Source organism: Euphorbia lathyris, chromosome 8 (genome assembly GCF_963576675.1).
Source record: "Euphorbia lathyris chromosome 8, ddEupLath1.1, whole genome shotgun sequence".
NCBI classification, from domain to species: Eukaryota; Viridiplantae; Streptophyta; class Magnoliopsida; order Malpighiales; family Euphorbiaceae; genus Euphorbia; species Euphorbia lathyris.
The window spans coordinates 62690045-62711579 of NC_088917.1; the positions used below are offsets into that span (position 1 = coordinate 62690045).

A 21535-nucleotide genomic window follows, 5' to 3' on the forward strand; every position below is an offset into this window, starting at 1 on the left:
GGATGTGTGTTGGTTCGATCAACGCTCACCGTAGCAATTTGATATAATTGAATTTGTGAGTTGTGATATGACGACATTTGATATCCCTTCTACGCCTGAGGTAAGACAGAAAAATGATCAATGAAGGGTCGGCGACTCCACTCTGATACTTAAGTTAGCAGAGTTTAGGAAGGTGGGCACTAAGCAATCAAATATGAATTGCAAAAGATATGTGTATGTACTTTGACTGTATGACATCGCGTTCTATTTATAGGATGTCAGGAGCAATTCTGGTAGTCGGTTGTGCCCTAGTGTCTCTTAAGGATATGTGTCTGTTTCTAAATGGCAAATGTAATTTGAATAGTTTGTAATGTGCTCAAATTGTAATCTCTGAATTCTAAGCGTGAATTGAGGGTCCTATTATGTGGTAGATTCGAAATGTTTTATTAGTCCATGTATTTTGGTAGTTACTCATCCCTACATGGTCTAATCTGAAACCTCTTCTTACTTCATTCGTTTATACTTGTTCCGGATGATGACCGTTGTAGATTCGATATATATATCATATCAATGTATATATATAATTTCATATATATAATTTGATATCTTTGAGTAAAAGAAGAGAGTGGAAGGGGACATTGAAAATGATATATGTTGATGCAAACATTGAATAATTGGGTCCACATTAGTCAAAATGTGGTACTATGGGGATTTACTTAAATGAATTATAAAGTTGAGTAGTAAGACATGAAGCAGGTGACCCCATTTTAGGTGAGGAAAGGAAATATTATTATGGTATACGTAGGTGGTCCAAACATAAGTACTAAGTACTAACCATAACCATGTGACTTCCCCGACAATTTATAGAACCATTTGGTCCTCTCCATCTCAAAGCCATGAGTCATCACCCCACATTTACGGTAACATCTTTCTCCCTTTTTTTATATATAAAATAAATTTAATTTGTTAGGTTAGAGTTTTTTTCATATATATATATATATATTTAGAAAATGAATTCTTGAGAAACAGCCTAGAAAAAAGAAATTCATACCAAATTAGAGATCCAAAGTTTAAAAAAAAACCGTAATGATGTATCCATAATGATACACGTTACTAACACTCCGCTTTTTCTTTAACAATCATAACTAATTAACTTCCCACTAATCTCATGTTCATAAACACGTAACATGGTTTAACTTTCATGAATATTCTAAGATAACTTTCATTTTTAAAAACTATAAATAGCTCTTTATTTAAGGATGAATTTTTCGAGAGGGGAAGGGAACAAAACTATTACTACGTTTATTGACTTTAGTATCGAAGTGTTTATGGAAAAAACACTATTTCCACACTATAACAAGTACATCCATCAAGGAAGGTCGGAGAACGTAAACCATCATCTTCAAGGATCAAGCATCTCCTTAAGGTTTTAATCTCAAGATTAAGACCTTCCTCTCCAAAATTGTCAAGATTTTAGTAATTGATCTTTCACAGATTTATTTGGGTTTAGCGTTGTTTGGAGGGAATTGGTCGAAAAGCCATTGTTTGCTTTTTTCAGTCTAAATAAATATCTTCAAAGAAATCTTAAGTTCCACATTTTAAAATGACCCTTAACCCAAATAAAGAGAATACATAATATAAAAATAAAAAAGAAGTTGAGATCCAACTTGGAACATCACGAACTATTTTTGAATATGAAACCCTCAAAAAGAATTTTGAAGAAAATAATGAGAAATTGGATTAATTGATATTTTTTTATTCAACATGCATTTCCTTATTATAGATTTTTTCCAAATCTCCAACATAGGGGAAACCATCATGTAGATCAATTAAAATGCACTATCAAAAAAGGAGGGTGAAGAATTCACATTTTTTTGCCAAAAATTTTGAAAAAAAAAAAAAAAAAGTGACTGAGGAAGTGCTAAAGGAGAAAAATCCAGTCTTAACTAGTAAAGATCAACAAGGAAGGGAATTTCTTTTGGATTTTGACCCAAAATGGGTCTTTTAATAAGGATGATTCCTTATTCAGAGTCCAGTTAAAAATTATTCCCACTGTGGGGCTTCTTTAACTGGGTTCGAAACCGGAAGATTAGCTTCCGGTTTCAATTTGCAAAGAAACCGGAAGCTAGTCTTCCGGTTTCTTAATATATTATTTTTTTTATATGAAAAATAGAAACTGGAAGCTTGTCTTCCGGGTTCTATTAAACATATTTTTTTATTTAAAGCTTTGATGTCCTTCTCCGCCTCTTCAAAATTTAAAAAATAAAATTTCAAAAAAGTCCCTTTATATTTTTTAAACTTTTAATTTAACTTTAATCCTTAATTATTTATTTTTAAATTTATTAATTAAACATTATCTTATCAAATTAGTTAGTAATAAACATCTAATTTGGTTAAAAATGTTTTATTCTTTTAAGTATGACTTTGAAATTATATTTTTGACAGTTTAAATTACGATTTTTACAGTTTCTTTATAGTCACAGTACAGTTTGAAATTATATTTTTAACAATTTAAATTACGATTTTTACAGTTTCTTCATAATTTCAACGTCACCGAAAAGTTACGGTTCAAAATAACAGTTAAATAACAGTTAAATCATTTCAAACTGTAATTTAAATTGTTCGAAGTGACAGTTAAATGTTCAAAGTGACAATTAAATATTCGAAATGCAACAACCATATTTCAAACTGTAATTATAAAGAAACTGTAAAAACCGTAATTTTAACTGTCACTTCAAACGTCACGGAAAAGTTACGGTTCGAAGTGACAGTTAAATAACAATTAAACCATTTCAAACTATAATTTAAACTGTTCGAAGTGACAATTAAATGTTCGAAATGTCAGTTTAATATTCGAAGTGCAAAAACCATATTTCAAACTGTAATTATAAAGAAACTGTAAAAACCGTAATTTAAACTGTAAAAAATATAATTTCAACTCATATTTAAAAGAATAAAACATTTTTAACCAAATTAGATATTTACTACTAATTAATTTGACAAAAAAAATGTTTAATTAATGAATTTAAAAATAAATAGTTAAAGCTTGAAGTTAAATTGAAAGTTTTAAAAAAGATAAAGGATTTTTTTGAAATTTTACATTAAAAATTTTGAAGAGGCGGACACACCTCTTCAAAACTTAAAAAAAAATATATATTAAAAACAGAAACAGAAGCTAGGCTTCCGGTTTCTATTTTCTAATCATAAAAAAAAAAAAATTTAAAATGAGAAACCGGAAGCTAGCCTTCCGGTTTCTTGGCAAAATGAAACCGGAAGGTTGGCTTCCGGTTTCGCTCCGGTTAAACCAGCCCCACAGTAGGCATAAAGTTTAACCGGACCCTTTATATGGTTAAAATTTCATTTTGAGCCCCATTCTGAGTCAAAATCCATTTCTTTTTACCAAAAAACATCATGAAAAACCCTCTTTGTAAGAAATTTAAAATGCCCTAACTAGGTACATACTCAAGCATAGATGACCCTTATAATAATATGCAAAACCATATATAAGGCTATGATGTTATTGTATAGAGGAGATGATGCAATAATAGGTAGAGCATTCTATATCGCTTTGAAAAAATGCTCCTACGAGATTCAACAATCTGGAAAATGAATTCATATCTAGCTTCGATCAATTGAGGAAAGAATTCACAAACACTTTTATCACCAATACTACTAGAAAAAAGGATGTTACTTATCTCATTACCATTAAGCAAGAGGAGAAAAGCTAGATTGGCAGTTACATAAATACTTCAAGGAACAAGATTTAAAAACATTATGAATTTGTTCGAAAAGTTTGATTGACCTTCTAAATTTTTAAAGTGTTTTGATAGTCCCTCTATTTGTATAAATAGTTCAGTTAACCCCTGAACTTACATAAAATATAATCAATTAACCACTTGGTTAAAAAAAAAAAAAACTAATATTTACAACAAAAACCATCCAACTAAATCTCCTGTCAGTCTCCGATCAAATCTCTCCTTTCATGCCCCCATCTGAATTTAATTTAATTCAATTTCTGTCGACGATACTAAATTTGTCCTAATCCCAACTAAATTGGTATATAAGACTAATTTAAACAACAATCACTCAAATCATACATACTTTTATTGATTATTAGTTTTGTTTCCAAGCTTATTGGGTCCTGATTTTTCAACCTCCTCACACCTGTCATCTAATCTATTCTTTATTTATATCTATTCAAATCCAAATGAAAATATCATTAATTATTATATAATATAATATGCAAGTATCCACCCACATAAGGTGTGTTCTTCCCCCCGCCTAGTGATATACGCAACTGGAGGATTGCCGATATGGTTGACTCGGAAGGGGACTGGATCTGGTCAAAGTTTGATACTTTCTTTAGCCTTGAGACTCTCCTTAGAATGCGGGGAGTGAAGGTGAGTAATCAAGAGGAAGACTTGGATAGGCACTGTTGGGCGCTGACTAACAATGGAGTTTATTCTTGCAAATCGGCCTTTGAAGCTTTCTCTCTCTTTAGATCTGATCCTCCCTCGGATGTGTGGAAGTCAATTTGGACCCTTAAAGTTCCTTTCCGTATTAGGAGTTTCCTGTGGCTGGGCGTTAAGGACAGGCTTCTTACTAATTCGGATAGGCACAGAAGGCACTTGGCTGATTCTGGAGCTTGCAGTAGATGCAGAGGCCATGTTGAGACTTTGTGCCATGCTCTTAGAGATTGCTCTAATAGTAAAGAGGTTTGGAGGAAAATTCTCCCACACCATATTTTCTCTTCCTTCATGGCACATTCTGAGGTCGACTGGTTCTCTGATGGTGTTAGAGGAAAGTTGCTTCCATACATGGAGCATGGTGACATTTTCTTTGCTATTATCTGTCACCAAGTTTGGAAATGGAGAAACGAGGAGATTTTTGGAGATAAAACTGTTTTTATGACAAACTTAGCTGATTTCTTCTCGAAAAAACTTTTCTCTATTATCGATAGTTTCAAAGGAGAGTCCCTTGCCAGAGCCTCTCAGTGTTGTGATGTCCATCTCGTGGGATGGAGCAGGCCAAGAGAGGGGGTTGTGAAGCTGAATACTGATGGTTCCTGCCTCAGTAACGGTAAGATTGCGGCTGGAGGTGTGCTTAGAGATGTAGGGGGCGTCTGGCTTTCTGGGTTCTCCCAGAATTTAGGGTTGGGTTCTTCCTTTTCTGCGGAGCTCTGGGCTATTCTTACTGGAATCAATCTTGCTAAAAGGCTGGGTGTTAAGAGGCTCTCTGTGGAGTCTGATAATTTGGAAGCAATCAAAATGATTTCTGAGAATCATTCTATGGGTCTTAACAGTCGCAACCTCATCAAAGCTATTATAAGGCTTTGCTCCTCCTTTGAGTTCGTAGAGTTCAGACACATTTTTAGAGAGCAGAATCGTGTTGCTGATCGCTTGGCGGCGGCGGGCCATGAAGGGACGTTAGGCGTTACTACCCTTCCTGTTTCCCCTAGTTTCATCTCTCATCTTCTCTTAGAAGATAGGATTGGGGTTAGCTTCCCTAGGCTAATTCCTGGGTAGTTTGTTGTTATTCGTTTTTCTTTTCCTTTTCTACCAAAAAAAAAAAAAAATACATCGGGATGTTTTTCCGGTTAATATGTGTGAGGTTTGGTATGGTTTATTGTTTGTTTATAAATTTATATATTGATGAGTTTTATATACTTCTTTTCAAATTATTTTTATAGATATTGGCAAAGTTTATTGACTTTAATAAATTAACTTTGATCTCTATGTACAATAATCTCTTTTTAACCTAGAATCTCATAATAATCCTCCTAGTAGATGATCACATAATTACATACAGCAGACTGAAAGTGAGAATAAATGGATTTTTGTGGAGATGTGAGAATGAAGTGTGAAGAATGGAGTTTTGATGTTGAAAAACAATTGCCTTATTAATACATGTTTAGCTTCCAAATTTTAGAGATGTAAGACAAATCAATTTGTAATTTTAGGGTTTTAAGAGAGAATAATAATTAATTAAAGTAATTAAAATATTTAATCATTTTTTTTGTTATGATTTGGATTAATAATAAGCGACGTGTATAACCACATACATATGTGTGAGACTGATAATTATAGGTGGCCGCGAGTAACCTTCACCTCATAATGAACAACCCATATGTTCATGGACTAAGAGGGTTGTGTATACCATTTTAAGGAGTCAATTGGTCGTTTTAAGTAAGTTGATGGGTTAAGTATAAGAGGTTAGTTGGTTCTTTTGGACAAGTTTGGGGAACAGACAATGTTTTGTGCTAAAACAATTCCTATGAAATTTTGAGTGGGATAGGAAGAGAATTTTTTGGTATACATTATTTATTTATTGTCACAGAAATGTCGTTTAAAGTCTATAACAGTCTTTTTTTATTTTAAAATTCAATGATTTTTTAAATACATCATACCTTCTAATAACTCCCTAAACATTGCAATTGAAAACCTAATACTCCATAAATTGTAAAGGAAAATATGCTGCGAAGAGAGGTTGCAAGAAAGAAGACAATAAAGGTTACCAACAAATAAATTCTCAAACTAAAGTTGAAGGAATTAAAAAATCTCTAAATTTTGAGTATAAACTCTAACTATCTCAAGGAGAAATTTGAAAATCGATTAATATGATAATACAAAGTGGTAAACAATCTTCTTAGAGCTCTCTTTGTCACGAGGAAGAATAAGTACACTATCTCTGAGAACTAAATGTGACATTATACTCTGCAAGCATTCATTCTACTTTTATTGGGCTAGTTCCCTTCGTCAACATATGAGTTTGTTTTCTCTCCATACATTATTTCACGATCGACTCCCGAATAGGACAAGCAATCAAAGTTGACTCTTTTTTTCTTGCTAAACTCCTCTATCATAGGAGTGAGAATGTATCTTACTCATCCTTCATGAATTTGTAAGTATTTTTCTTCCGAAATGCAGAGCACATCCATAACATATTGTCATAGTTTTTCTAAGAACACGTAGCAAGCCTCCATATCGACCACATCACAAGTGACTTCATCGTTATAACGCCCAATGATGATATGAACCTTGCAACATTGAAATAGTTGTAGCTCCCCGACATTTTGGATCCACACAACACTATAGGGACTTGGGTGTGCATTAATAAGATAAATTTTTGAACGGAAGTTTGGCTAATGATATTTACTTAGCTCCCACCATAAATTATAAGGTTGCACTTTTCACCTTGCACTAAGCACCTTGTGCGGAAGAATTAGTGCATTTGACCTTGTTCATCCCAATTCGACTCAACAACTTTCTCACCACATGCACCACACGCCTATTATCATATTTTACATCATCATCTTCGTTATCAACTACACCTCATCATCATCTTCATAATCATCTCCATATATCTAAATCTCTATCATATTTTCATTCATCCTCTTGGAAAACTTATTTGATCTATGTCTCGACTCATTACATATAAAATATATGAAAGGGGCCGACTAAGCATCAGGGTTTTTGTTTTTAGGAGGTGGTGAGCTCTCCTAACGTGTCTTCCATGTTTCATAGGAGCCTTTCGACATAAGAAATCTTAGTTACACCAACACTTGCAACTTGGTTATGCTTCTTGAATATAGTATTGGAACTTCTCTGAAAACTAATCAAGAAAGCCTCAATGTGTAAATCCCCTCCAGATGTGGATAAAGAAATCTTTAGTTTATAGGCGTCATCCCCCTCATACATTCACTTGTACGCATTTCTTCCAAAATCATCACCTCCATATTAGTTCCTCCTAACATTCTCAAACTTATTTGTACCTCATCTAACTTCATTATGCACATCATCCTCATCATAATCAAATTCATCATCAATATTTAACTCATTCTCAAACTTTCTTTTGTCCTTCTCAATTCAATCTCACTTTCCGCATGCCATTCTTATCTTTATGAACATTGTTATAAACACATCGTGTTCTCAACTTCTCTTTGATCCTTCTTTAGGGACCATAACTTCCTTCTCATTAAGGCATTCTAAATGAGGCACAACATGCTCCAGAAAGGAGTAAGATGAAGGTTCCCCTTCATAGATTCGTGTACATCCCTTGAAGTGGTACATTCAAAGAAAAAACTATATATCCTCTAATTAATGTTTATTCGTCATTTAACGACCCGTACTTGAAATGTTGGCACTAAGGTGGAATATGCATGAGTAATGTGGCACTAAAAGATGTCGATAGGGAAAAATGAACTAAATGAAATGATTGAGTTAATAACATGATTTTCTAATACATGTAGATGTGTTTTAAAATCGTAAGACCAAAAAATTGACTTAGGTCAAAGTAGACAATATTTACATAGTATTGGACCATATTTAGGGGGTGTTTGGTAGCTGCTTTTCGACCTCCTGTTTGCCTTTTCACTTTGAAAATGAGAGTTTAAGGTGTTTGGTTAGACACCTTCTATTTGCCTTTTGTAGCCGAAAAGTAGCTTTTTATAAAAGTAAGGAATCCCTGCTTTTTGGAACAGCAGTCTTTTCAAACAGCAAACAGCAAACCGTAACAGGAAACAGCAAACAGCAGATAAAACAAACGGACCCTTAATAAGTTGGATTTGGACCATTTTAGTCCAAATCCAACCTACTGGGTTTGGTCATTATAATTAGGACTCTCGATGAACGCTGCATTGATTTGGGGATGAACTAAGAGGAAATCGGTGGTCTTATAATGAATATGGTCTGAGAAAGTGGCACTCGAGCAGATGGTTTGAATAATGAGTGACACTAAAAAATAATAATGGGATAAGAATGAACTAAATTTTATATCGAAAAATGAGAGGAAATTATTAAGATACATTAGTAAAGTGAATCTTTAATATATATGTAGATGTATTTTAAAACTCGTAAAACTAAGGAATGAATTTCACCAAAATCAACTATATCTACATGTTAGTATTGAATTAGTATAATAAAATGAATTTGGACCACTTTAGTTATTGCATCACATTGTACATTTAATGGATCATAAATACCATTTGTCAAAATTCAAAATAGAGCATATTGATGTTATTAGTGGCACACACTATTTGAGAAACCCCATAAAATGAGAGCATCTTTTTTATATCTAGTAAATGACATATCGACAAATTTAATGATATGAAAGGAAGTTCTTGCTTTCATCACATGCTAACCAAATTACACTTTTTTTTTTTTTTTTGGCTTAGTGGAATTATTATTTAAATAATTATATATGTGCATATAATATCCAAATTATTTCCTGTTATTTCGTCATTTAATCCTCCTATCCTAGGATTTCATTTATGATTACAATTGGGTAAGAATAGAAGGGATAATATATTATATTTTTTTTATTAAAGGCTGGTTAACGATAAAGTGCAAAAATCAAACATCTCAGTTATACTGGCACTTCTGAAAATCACAGCAAACCCGAACCAATATTATTAAAAGAATAAAGAAAAGTTACAAAGAACCAAATACAAAAGCTCAAAACAAAACCATGTCAAGAGAAGCGGTAAAAACCACGCCCCTTAAGATCATGCAAAAAAGTCGAACAACAAAAATCAGGAATCAAATCCCACCAATGTAAACTATCAGCCATACGACCAAAAGAGGCAAGAGAATCAGCAACCGCATTTCCTTCACGATAAATGTGAGAAATGACAAATTGCATTGAATCAACTTTTGACAAACATTCAATCCAACTCTGTGAACCACCCAAGGAACACAATATGACTTACTGTGAAACAACTGAACCACATAGGTCGAGTCACTCTCAAACCATAGGTGACGCCAATCCTTGTCAAAAGTCGTATGAATAGCATGAATGACAGCCTTCAACTCAGCTAAAAATGCAAAAGAAACATCAAACGGAAAAGCAAAAGCACCAAGAAACGTATCATTTGAGGATCGGTAAATATCACCACAACCCCCAGCATCCAGACTACCCAAAACAGAAGCGTCAGTATTAACCTTAATCCAACCAACCGGAGGACGTTGCCAAACCACATGAATAATATGAGGGCCCTTAGAAAATCTTCTAACAATTCTCAATTCTCTAAGAATTTGTAATTCCATAAAAGAATTCCAAGTGGACCCACGATCCTGATTAACCGATTCACGAATAGTGCTCCAAATACGCCGAAGAACCAAAGAAATAACCGGTTTCTCATCTAAAAGTAACAGTTATATATGTCATCTCTCTCTTTTGATTTTTATAGTTTTGAATCTTTTGATTTTCCTTCTTTTTATTATTCTTTTCAAAAGAAAACATCTCAAATAATATAATTAGTTTTTCCTGCATTTATCAAACAAATAAAGTATTTCTTTTAACTTTATTTGTATTTTTAATTTTTTTTGCAACATATACTAATTAAATATATAGAATATTAGGTATGAAAATTGAAAATCAATTGACACAATATGCTTATTTTACAATCATTTCATCTTTTAAAGTGGTGAATATTTTCTCTTTTCTAACTCAAATTAGTTTGTCATTTTCAAATCTGATTACAGAGAATAATGCTATATAATTTATACCATCATATGAAGTATAAAAATAAGAATAATTTGTGACAAATAAAATAAATATGATGCAACCAAAAAAAATCCTTAGCAAATAATTATCCAAAATAACAGACTCATATATATGATAATGTCACATGGAGAAAGCAAAAGGTTAAGTACTTTTGTCCCCTCCTTCACAATTAATAGACAAAAAAGAACACATCTTTCTGTTCAACTTTAATCCTTTTATTTATTTATATATATATATATAATTATAATTTTCTTATCTACTTGTAATATTCCACTGGAAATATTTATTTTCTTGAATTTTTTTTTTTCTTGTGAATAACCACAACTACTCTTTAAATCATACTTGGTTTTTAACGTCATTGAAACTAGACATGTTCATGAACTGGGCCGGACAGAGTTTGGACCGGGCCTAACTAGGTTTTACATCTAATTATTTTAGGGTCAAATACATGAATATCATAATTAAATATAAAATTACAACTTAGTCATATCACGAAACTTAATTATTTATATGTCATTATTTTCTATATATTATGAATTTACACTATAATTTAAAAATTCTAGACCTCAATTCATAAATCATAAACCCTAAAAAATATATCATAGACTTCTAATTTATAAATTCTAATCCTTAAAATATATTAAAAGTACTGATTTTACTAGTTTGACATAATTCAAAATCATTACTTAACATAATTGTAGATAGTTTTTTAAAATTATATGTAAATTTCCCATTATTTTATTCAAGCTCAATTCAACCCGCACTATATTTATATCGGGTTCAGGGGCTAGGCTAAAAAACTAATAAAGTCCGGCCCAACCCAACCTACCTAATATATTTATATGAAAAAACAAATTAAAAGTTAATTGAAGTATATTTCAAAAAAAAAAGAAGTTAATTGAAGTAGATAGTATAGGAATTGATTTGATAAATTACTTCTATTTACATTATACGGAAGGAAACTAACCTTTTTTCATTTCTAACTTCATTTTTTCTGACTTTATGCGTACTAGTAGATGAAGTGCTTTTTTGGGGTTAGGATGCTTTTTTTGTATTTTCGATAAGGATAAGATGTAAAAATACTCTTGTGTCGACAGTCAAGAGTAATTTTACCTTAACATCTAAAACAGTGAAATTTTATCACTAACGTTGGCAAGTTAGATCAATTTCATACATCATTATAAAATGTAGATATTATGTTTCATATTATGTATCAGTTACATATCAGTTGTAACTAAAACAAAAGATTTTACGTTTTTTGTAATTTATAATAGAATTTGAAACGAAATATTTTGATTTTTAATCCTTTTTTATCCAACTCGTACACAATACAATATAACTTTTTTTCTACGTTATAGATATTTATTTATTTTTTGAAGAAACGTTATAGATATGTTTATAATCTATTAATGATGCATGATAAAAAAAAAAAAAGACATATGTGTAAATTGGAGATAACAAGATTCATGATTGAGAAAATTGTTTGATGAATTATTATTTTTTAAGAAAACATTATGATAAAATTTTGAAATAATTTTTTTATCTTATTCTTTTGATGAGTTAATGAATGAAATCACATGTGATTTTTCTTTTCTTAATTCTCAAATTTTTATAATCAATTCAGAAGCTTAGACTGTATATTTAAAAAATTCTGAAGCACGTGATATTATTTTAATAATTATAAGCCAATTTGTCATTTCTGTTACTAATAGAACTTGTTGTGGAAAAAACAAAAGTATCGTGGGAAAAAATTGATAAATGTTTACAAAATAAAACTTGTTATAACTATTTTTTAAATTAAATCGAAAGTTAGAGATATTTTGAAATTGAGCTGAAAGTTAAAGTTATTTTTTTCTTAGGAAAAAATATTAATATCAACATTCATAATAAGCTGTGAAAACTGTTTTTATAAAGGTTACGAATTGTAGTTTTTTCTAGAAACAATTTTCCGAAGTTATAAGAAAAATAGTTTAACGTTACTTCTTGCTAGAAAAAATGATCTTGTAATATATAGGATAAAAATATTTGAATTGAGTGAAAATATCTTAAAGAAAACAAAATGAATATTGAGATTGAAAAAGAAAAGGAATTGGGTACATTATGCTTTGTTAAAAAGTTACAATCAATGAGGGTTTCATGGCATGCATATGATATTGAAGTCAATAATAATTGAATGGTCCTCTTCTTATTGTAAAAAAAAGCTGACATAAAAATTTAATTTATTAGAAATGAGCAGCCAACCCAATTACTTGAATCAGTAAAAGAATTAAAAGCAGAGTCAAAAAGATATTCAACTTGCATATACAAAGGACAAAACAAGCAATGGTGGAATGAAAAGGAAGTTGTATATATATAAAACGACAAGGTTTTATAAAAAGAAAATGATTGATCTGTTTGACTCAAATAAATCAACTTCATCATTCACAATTCTATTTGCAAATGTGATGCCTCAACTATCTTTTTCTAATATATGTTTTTCTCAAGATATTATAAAAATGCTTCATCTTATCTTATGTTAGGATCTTAATATTGAAAGGTAATATCACCATGAAACCACACTTACTCTGTATCATGCTCTTCAGTTTTTGTTCTGTTGGCATTTAGTCATTACAAGCCTCTTTCTCTTAGCCACAATATCAAAGGCCCTTTAGGAGTATATTCAGCTTTATGAGAAAACTGACTATTTAAGAAAACCGCTACGTGATTATCCATGTTCTATTTAGACGTTCAAAATTAAAAATTTATTCACATTTCCCCAATTAGGTCCTTTAGACCTTTTTTTTTTTTTTTTTTTTGCCTCCCTAGACAGTTTTGGCCAGTTGAGCGGTGTCTTAACTGCTTGGGCGGCACTTAGACAGAGATCGAAACAAAAAATATTTTATATCATTTTTGTTTCATTACAATTCAATTTTGATTATTTTCAGATATTTTTATTTAATTGTATTTTTTTTATTTAGTTCATGGTTTGTAACTTTAAGGATATTATTTCATAGTTTTTATGAATTATATTATTTATAGTTATTGGCCCTATTTGGGAATTAGCTTGATTAGCTGTTTGTGTAGACCTGTTTGGTAATAATTAGCTGATTGATAATAGCGGTTTGTGCAAAAAGACGAATAAGGGCATTAATTTTGGCGCAGGAGAAGATGGAGTCTATCTATTAGGGTTAAAGAAGTCCATTAATTTTAATATTGCAAAACGCTAATTGAAAAAGCTCCTTTTAAGAGCGTTTTCTAAATTAGTGTTTTCATCCCAAACCTCTCTCCCAAACCTCTCTCCACCAAACACTCCAATTAGCGGTTTCAGTGGTCAAACCTCTAAAGTTGGTCAAAACCACTCTTTTTATCCCAAAATGCTCTTTACCAAACAGGGCCATTATTTTTTACTTATTTGAGTTGTTTCAATTATATTGTTATTTTTTTATTAAAATTATATTATTATTGAAATTTTGCTATTTGCATATTTTTTTTAAGAATATATATTATAAATATATATAAAATTTTTTATATAATATAACACATATATTAATATCATTTGTAAATGAGTTTTATTAACAAATAAGAAATTACAATTATATAAATTCGATTAATGTCCAACTAGTTCCATTTAGTTTTCAATCAGTCAAGCTTATTTGAATTTATTAATTTTAGTTAAAATCTAAATTCAACTTGGTACTGAGAGGGGATTAGAAGAAAGAATCCCTTTTGGAGAGTGATGGGGAACAGAGTTGTCAATGATTGTTTGAAATGAAATGAAATATGAAAAACAAATATTGTGGATAAAGATATGATATGTATGGAGGCTGAGTCACCTAGTGCCTATAAAGAGAACAAAATGGGCCTTAATCATTGCACCCTAATTGGTCGACATAATATATATACCTTTCTCCATTTTCAACCCCACAAAATAATTCCCTAACAAGTCTTTTTCAACCTGTTGACTCATTTCTTTCATAACCTATTGTATGGGACTGCTAATATACTCAAATTATATCGTGGGCTTCTAAAAAGCCCAAGATAGATATTGTTAGAGGAGGTCACTCTAGAGATACTAGTAAGACTAAGAATGAAATGCCACAAAACCAACCTCAAATGACATCTATCTGGAAAAATAAGGCCCTTAGGGAAGATTGTCTAGACTCCACGTGAATTAAGGAGCATGATTCGAATGAAAATCCGAATCAATGTTTTAAGAGATGGTTAATCACTAAACAGAAATACTGATATAAACAAGATCCAAGAAAGGCAAAACGCATGAAGAATTTCATTAAAATAGCAAGATCCACTAATGATAACATGATACTTTGTGAACTTTAATAGAAAACTAGAGATAGGAGGTGTAAAATAATCTTTACCTTGTCTCCATTTCTCTCTCACTTTTCTAAGAGTAATATTAACTTAAAAGTGGATAAATTTGGGTTTTATGAATTTGAAGTTCAAGGATTATTCTAATGCTAAATAAAATTTTGTAGCTGTGGAGTGAGCTGCAGCTTGCAGTATATTTCTCAAAGATACTGAACAGAAATACCCTACCCAAGGCATTTTATAGTTCATAATGTTGAAATATATGATGATAAGCTGTAAATAACACATCAATAATACATTAGCTGCAAATGTTGGTCATACTAAGAACATCTCAGTACAAGCATTTCAAATTCATTCAAATCCTGCCTATATTACCACCAAAAGTACGTCGCGCTTAAACCACGAATTCTATTTCCAAAAACAATCAGTAAAAGCTGCTTAGCTCAAACTACCATGTCTCATCATACAGTTCCCAGTTAACTTCACTTCCCTCTGCAGTTCACAACGAATCAAAAATCATTAGAAATATATATATATATATATATATATATATATAGAGAGAGAGAGAGAGAGAGAGAAGAGATCATGTTATGCTTACGTGTTCATCATCAGAGTAATATTGTCTCCTTTGAGAAGAATTCTCCCTGAAAAATAACAAGTATACAATTCAGACTAATTCAAACAAACAGATGTTAAGTTTAATATGGTTATTTACCTAAAGATTTTCTGGTCTTCTTCTTCACATTGACTTCCTCAGCATCGTCGAGTACCAAGTTCATATACTCATCAAAGCCCTGTCAATTAAGTTCAAAACCACACCCATCCATAAGATATTCACCATGCCAAAATTTGCAAAATTCATGACGTTATTAAAATATAACCAATAATCAATTAGTGAAAGCCTAAAAAAACATCCAAGGGAATTGTTCAGCCTTAAGGAACAAGAGACAGTGCTCAAAGGGAAGTCTATACCCTCAGAAAGAGAAAAGGGAGTTGTACATAATCATTACGATGGTAAGTTTGAAAGATAAAAAAGAATGTATGAATTTTAAGCATGCATATTCTTCCATTTCCAAATCTCCTAATTATCACTTCATGTATTACTTCTAAGAGAGGCAAGTAATTTTCACATAGATTTTGACTTCCAAATCACCTCACTGTCATTTCAATTCAAACAAAAAAAACCATTAACATGAAGATTTTGACTTCCAAGGTATAACTTTAGAATATTATTTCATGCAAAATTCCATTATTACTTCTCTCTTAATGTTATATTTAGGGAAATCAATACTCTTTAGGTGGAAAGAAAAATCTATGGGGCACAACGTTAAGACAAAGATATTCTTTGTAAAGAAGAATGAACACAAGAAAGTGATAGAGGTAGAAACATATGAGATTTAAATGTTGCAAAGATGCTCAATGTGGTTGCTCAACAAGAGGTGAGGTGGGAGAAAATAAGTGGAGGCCTAAAAGTATCGATCATCCCCAAACTATAAGGGTAGTTTCATCGCTGCCACAAAATCATTTGTGCCACACAAAATCGCTTGAACTTCAAATACATTTCACAAAAGCCAAATTCGACTGATTTCGGTCAATATTTCACTAGATTGCTGACTTGACAACAGCATAAATATCGACAATTGACACTTTAGAAATGCCAGATGAGAATATTGAACCTTACACATACACTGACTTGACAACACAACAAATATTAACAGTCAAGACTCACAAGAAGAACCACTGGATGAGAATGTTAAAAGTTAAAATTTGAGTAGTGATTCTTGTGTATCAAGTATCAATATCTGTAAGGATATTAGGTCGGAAATCTGAAGAATTGATCAAGTTAGCTGAATTTGTCTTTCATGAAAACTAAATTAAAGTTGAATTTCTCTCACAGGAAGTGAAGCTTTTGGGTTGTGGTGACACTATGCTTGAAGTTTGGGAACAACCGGCAGTTTTAACCCACTAAGCAAACAGGGAAGCCAGAGCACACAGAAGACCCATAAATAGTAATTTTTAAGAAAAATATTCAGAAAGGCTCACCGACTCCTTAATTTAAACACACCAATAATAAGATAACAAACTTTTTATAGCAAGATGTCAGCTATTAATATGAAGTGGACCTTTAACTATCAGCTTGAGCTTTTAGCTAAAACGGTTGGTCACACTGGCTCTGATACCATGTCATGGAACCGTTTTAGCTAAAAGCTCGAGCTTTTAGTTCAATCGGTTCCATGACATGGTATCAGAGCCAGTGTGACCAAGTGGTCCAGTGTTCGATTCCTGGCAGCCCCATTTGTTGAGTTATTGCAGGACATGGTAATATGGTCCTGTGTTGTCACGCTTCAAGCCCAAGTGTGCTTTCACGTGTGGGGGTGTGTCAGCTATTAATATGAAGTGGACCTTTAACTATCAGCTTGAGCTTTTAGCTAAAACGGTTCCATGACACAAGATATATACAGAAATCTAATAAAAACAAAGTATCCACATGCATAACTATGTGCTATTGCCAGGAAAAAAAAAAGTGCAACAGCAACCTAGTTATGTCAATAAAATAAACAACTGAACTATTTACTACTCGTCACTTGTGTACTCTCTCAGTGTTCCTAAAGACAAGTAAAAAAAAAAATCACCAAGTGTTTCATTTAAAATAGAAACACAATCTTGAAATAAGCACTAATAATATTCCAAAATAGAATTGATATTATAGATATTATCAGATATGAATCATAAATTGAATGGTTTTTTCGAAATAAAGAACAATATTAAGTGCTTGACAAAAGTCCCTATCATTACTATGTGATGGTACCTGAACTGTCACCAGACAAATTAGACTGCGCAAGCTAAGGTCTGTATGGTTTAAAATTTGAAGACAAACTGAACTCACAGGACCCAACCAGAGAAGAAAACAGTTTTTAATATGGCAGGTGATCAATAGATAACTAAAATTCGACAAAACAATATTTTGTGCTCCTATTCTGGCCCAATTTTGATGTACGGTCCCTAACTTTAATTTAGTGAAATTTGGCCCCTCAAGTATGATTTTGATTAAATGTACTCCTTTTGATAAAAGGTTTTTGAACACCACGTGTCTCAATCTTGATCTTTTGATTTGGCTCCATAAGCTTGAACCTTCCTCCCTGAAAATTAATTTCAGGGTACGTGGCATTCAAGGGTGATAAGGGTACACTGTAACAAAAATCGAAGCTCATGGGAAAAAACTCACAAAATTAAAGTGAAGAAACTCAAAATTTGACCAAGTACAGGGGCCAAAAATATAGTTTTGCATATGAATTCTGATGACTTGTTTTGGTATAATAACCTACTTCAGAAGTCTGTTGTCATGAGAATTAGACAGCACTGATGAAGATGAGCTAAGAACTCAAGTGAAGCAAGTGCAGCCCAAGCACCTCTCTAAGGTCCAGGGAAGCTGACTTCAGAAAAGCCACTTACCTCCCTGATCATATATATTGTAGGAGGTAAAAATGATTTGACAATAAATGAGATATCAATGTTTAAAATGTAAAGGCAGCAATACTGCTTCCCCATAACTAACGTCTATGAGGCACAAGGATCCAGGAGAAAGATACCCACGCCAACTTGCCAGAAGAAGAATAATGCACACATAATAGGATATTTTTCATGCTAGAAACTTACATAGACTAGTTGTCATATCACTACTGAAATACTGATTATCAGATAGAGTTCTTTTACTACTTTTGCTCAAGTACCGCACTGATTATCAGTGTTCTTTTACTGATCCAAGATGCATTTATCATGATGTTTAACTTCTTTTTGCTTTCTAAATCAAATGTGTAAATGCAATGATTTGACAATGATCCCTAGTCAATTAATTCTAGTTAACTTTAGCACAAAATTATTCTTTGCAAAACCTAATTTACTCCTGTAAGTGCAAGCACCATATAGCAATCACTAGCCAGCAGCTTTCACTTTTGACAACATTGTAGTAAATTTTTCAACAAGAAATTATTATTTACCATCCATTTTTTCTTGGATCGTGGTGGGGGGAGCATTTTGATGTTCTTTGTCTTTCTAATTTATACACATTAAGTCCCTAATCATTCAATTTGACACATTGATTAATTATAATAGCAGATATTGAACCCACGTTAATAAGTCCTAGGCGAGGTTATGTTTAGAAGGCTCTCGCATGGGCTTCGCAGGCTCTCCTCAAGTGCCCCACTTCTGCGTTTTGATTAATAATTAGGCTTTTTTTTCTATTGCTCTCATTAAAATAAAGACATGATTAATCTCAGTAAAAAGGAATAAGAAGAGACTTAAAAAAGAAGGGTGGGGGAGGGAAGAAAAGTAAGAGACATAGAAGAGAAGAGCTCCATCTTCAGTGCGATGCAAGAAACCAGCAGAGTTCTGTTGCAATTCTAGTATCTTAGTCTCTGTTGTCAACACTTAACTTGGTGTTTTTGACGTTTAATATTATGTTTTTATGTGGTTTTGTCTTGTTTGTGTGGTTATAAGTGTGTATTTAAGTTCATCAAACCTTGTGCCTTAACTACTAATAGAGTATTAGTGCCATTAGCATCGAATATTGATTATTAGATTTTGTATCCATTTATTTCTGCACCTTCTGTTCATCAGGCGCGCGCCTGAGCCTTGCGCTTTGCACCTAATCTCCAGGAGCCCCTAGCGCCTTAGTGTTCCTTTAACAACTATGATCAAATTTGGTTCAATGGTGACCCATTTCATTTAGCTTTATATTGAATTTCTAATAGGTCATCCTACTCATTCGGAAAGAGAAAGAGTCACCTCATTACTCCACTATAGCCACATTAGAAATATAAAATCATATTTTCAAACTGTAAAATATGTAATGTTAGATGCATATAATAAGGGTGCCGTGGTTCAAAACCGAGTTTGATGTTCACGACAAACTACTCCATTAACTAAGGGCATATAATTTATCTCTAGCGGAGCAGTGCATTTCAGATTCTCAGTTCCTGTATTTTCCCTACAAACGCGTCCCGCTAAGCGAGGGTCCGGGGAGGGGTCCCACCACAAGGGTGTATAAGGGGCAAGCCTTCCCCTGCCAATTTTTTTTTTTTTTTTGACAAGAGGCCACTCCTAAGACTCGAACCCGTGACCTCTCGGTCACACGACAACAACGTTTACCGTTGCGCCAAGGCTCGCCCTCTTCAACTATTCTTATATCTCTATAAAATTAATCAGAAACCAAGCAACTTGCAACATAAGTATATTACTCATAAATTTATTAAAACTGTTATTTCTTGGATAATAACAAATTTGAGACCAATATCAAACATTTAAATATGCAGGGATAAAAGGGAGGTCATGGGTTTCCCCGATTGCATTTTGCAGCAAACTGTCTATTGATAATAACAGAATTCTTCATACACAAGAACCAGAAATACGTCCATGGGATTTTATAACTGCATGCTCCAACCATGATGCAGAATCAAAACTGACTAGTAGAAAAGTAAGGCCGATCACTAAGTAACTAGAAGCTTCAAAGATCGTTTGAAAAGTGAAAGTCAATATGCAAAAGAATATTTAAACTATCATGCAGTGAACTAAAACCAAAGATTCCTAATTACACAACAGCAGCTCAATTTTTTTTCTAATAAATATCTCCAGCACTTAACTTATACAGGAACACTTCCCTGTGCAGTAATTACTCAATAGCATAAATGCCCCCTTAACAATTTTTTACCTAACCAATAAGCTTCATCAACCTACTAAGAGACCTAGCATAACAGTTGACAGTAGAACAATGGGATGAAAAAAGAGTGACTTCAATCAGAGCCAAAGCAAGAGATGGGGCGGCCAGTCAAAGAAGAACTACTTTTTTTAATAGCTAGTCCGAGGAGAAGGAATAAAGAACCCTTATCTCCGACAAACCTCGACTACATAATAACATGTACATAAAGTTTTTTTTTAAAAAAACAAACAAACGCAAGTAGCTTTAAATCGGCCTAAATTTATTACGAACTTACAATGATTCGTCCTTCAATCCGCGAATCCTTCTGCTCAAACAGCCAAATCTGAATCCGAGCTTTCTGTAACAAACAAACAAGGAGCAAATACCAGCTCAAAACTCAAGGGGGAAAAGCATAATAAATTAAAATAAATAACAGAATATAATCATCCTAGATGAAAGAATGAAAGTGTACAAACTTACACTTTGAAGGAACCTGAAAATCAAGTTCTGATGCGGCGCAATCCAGTAAGAGCAAAAAGAAAAAGTAAGAATTAAAACCAAACAAAAATTGAGTGAATTAGCAATTCTAAAAGCATAAAGGAGTATCAGAAAAACGTACAATGGGTTGCGTCATGATCCTCTGCACTTTAGTGCTCGCCATGGCTGTAAAATTTCAAGGTTCTAGTGGGAAATCAGATTTTAGCTGAAAAAGCGTTAGAACCCTGAACCGGAGACCTTAAAACCCTAAAAAACTAACGTAGAAGATGATGTCTCGTTTCCTTTTTAATGTGTAATGAATTGGGGTAAATTACACGCTTGGCCATTGAACTTTATATATTTTAACATTATGGATACTAAACTTCAATTTTAACAGTATGGCCACTTAAGCTTAACTAACTCATTAAAATAATCTTTAACAACTTCAAAATGATTCCATCAAAAAAAAACAACAACTTCAAAATGAAAATATTCAAAAATTAAAAAGTGTAAAATTCAGCGGTTATACCGTTAAGAATTGAAGTTCGGTGGCCACAATGTTAAAATGAGTAAAGT

The 21535-nt window shown here is 32.4% G+C and overlaps 1 protein-coding gene across 1 annotated transcript; it reads right to left on the reverse strand.

Moving 5' to 3' along the window:
• Positions 1-15056: 15056 nt before the first annotated feature.
• Positions 15057-21253, reverse strand: LOC136201938 (uncharacterized). The gene is made up of 6 exons (XM_065992329.1): positions 21102-21253; positions 20963-20989; positions 20778-20840; positions 15503-15581; positions 15386-15431; positions 15057-15279 (listed from the first exon to the last, which is right to left on the reverse strand). Exons 1-6 carry the CDS (start codon positions 21141-21143, stop codon positions 15270-15272), a joined length of 267 nt encoding a protein of 88 aa, XP_065848401.1. The 5' UTR covers positions 21144-21253; the 3' UTR covers positions 15057-15269.
• Between the last annotated feature and the right edge of the window lie 282 nt (positions 21254-21535).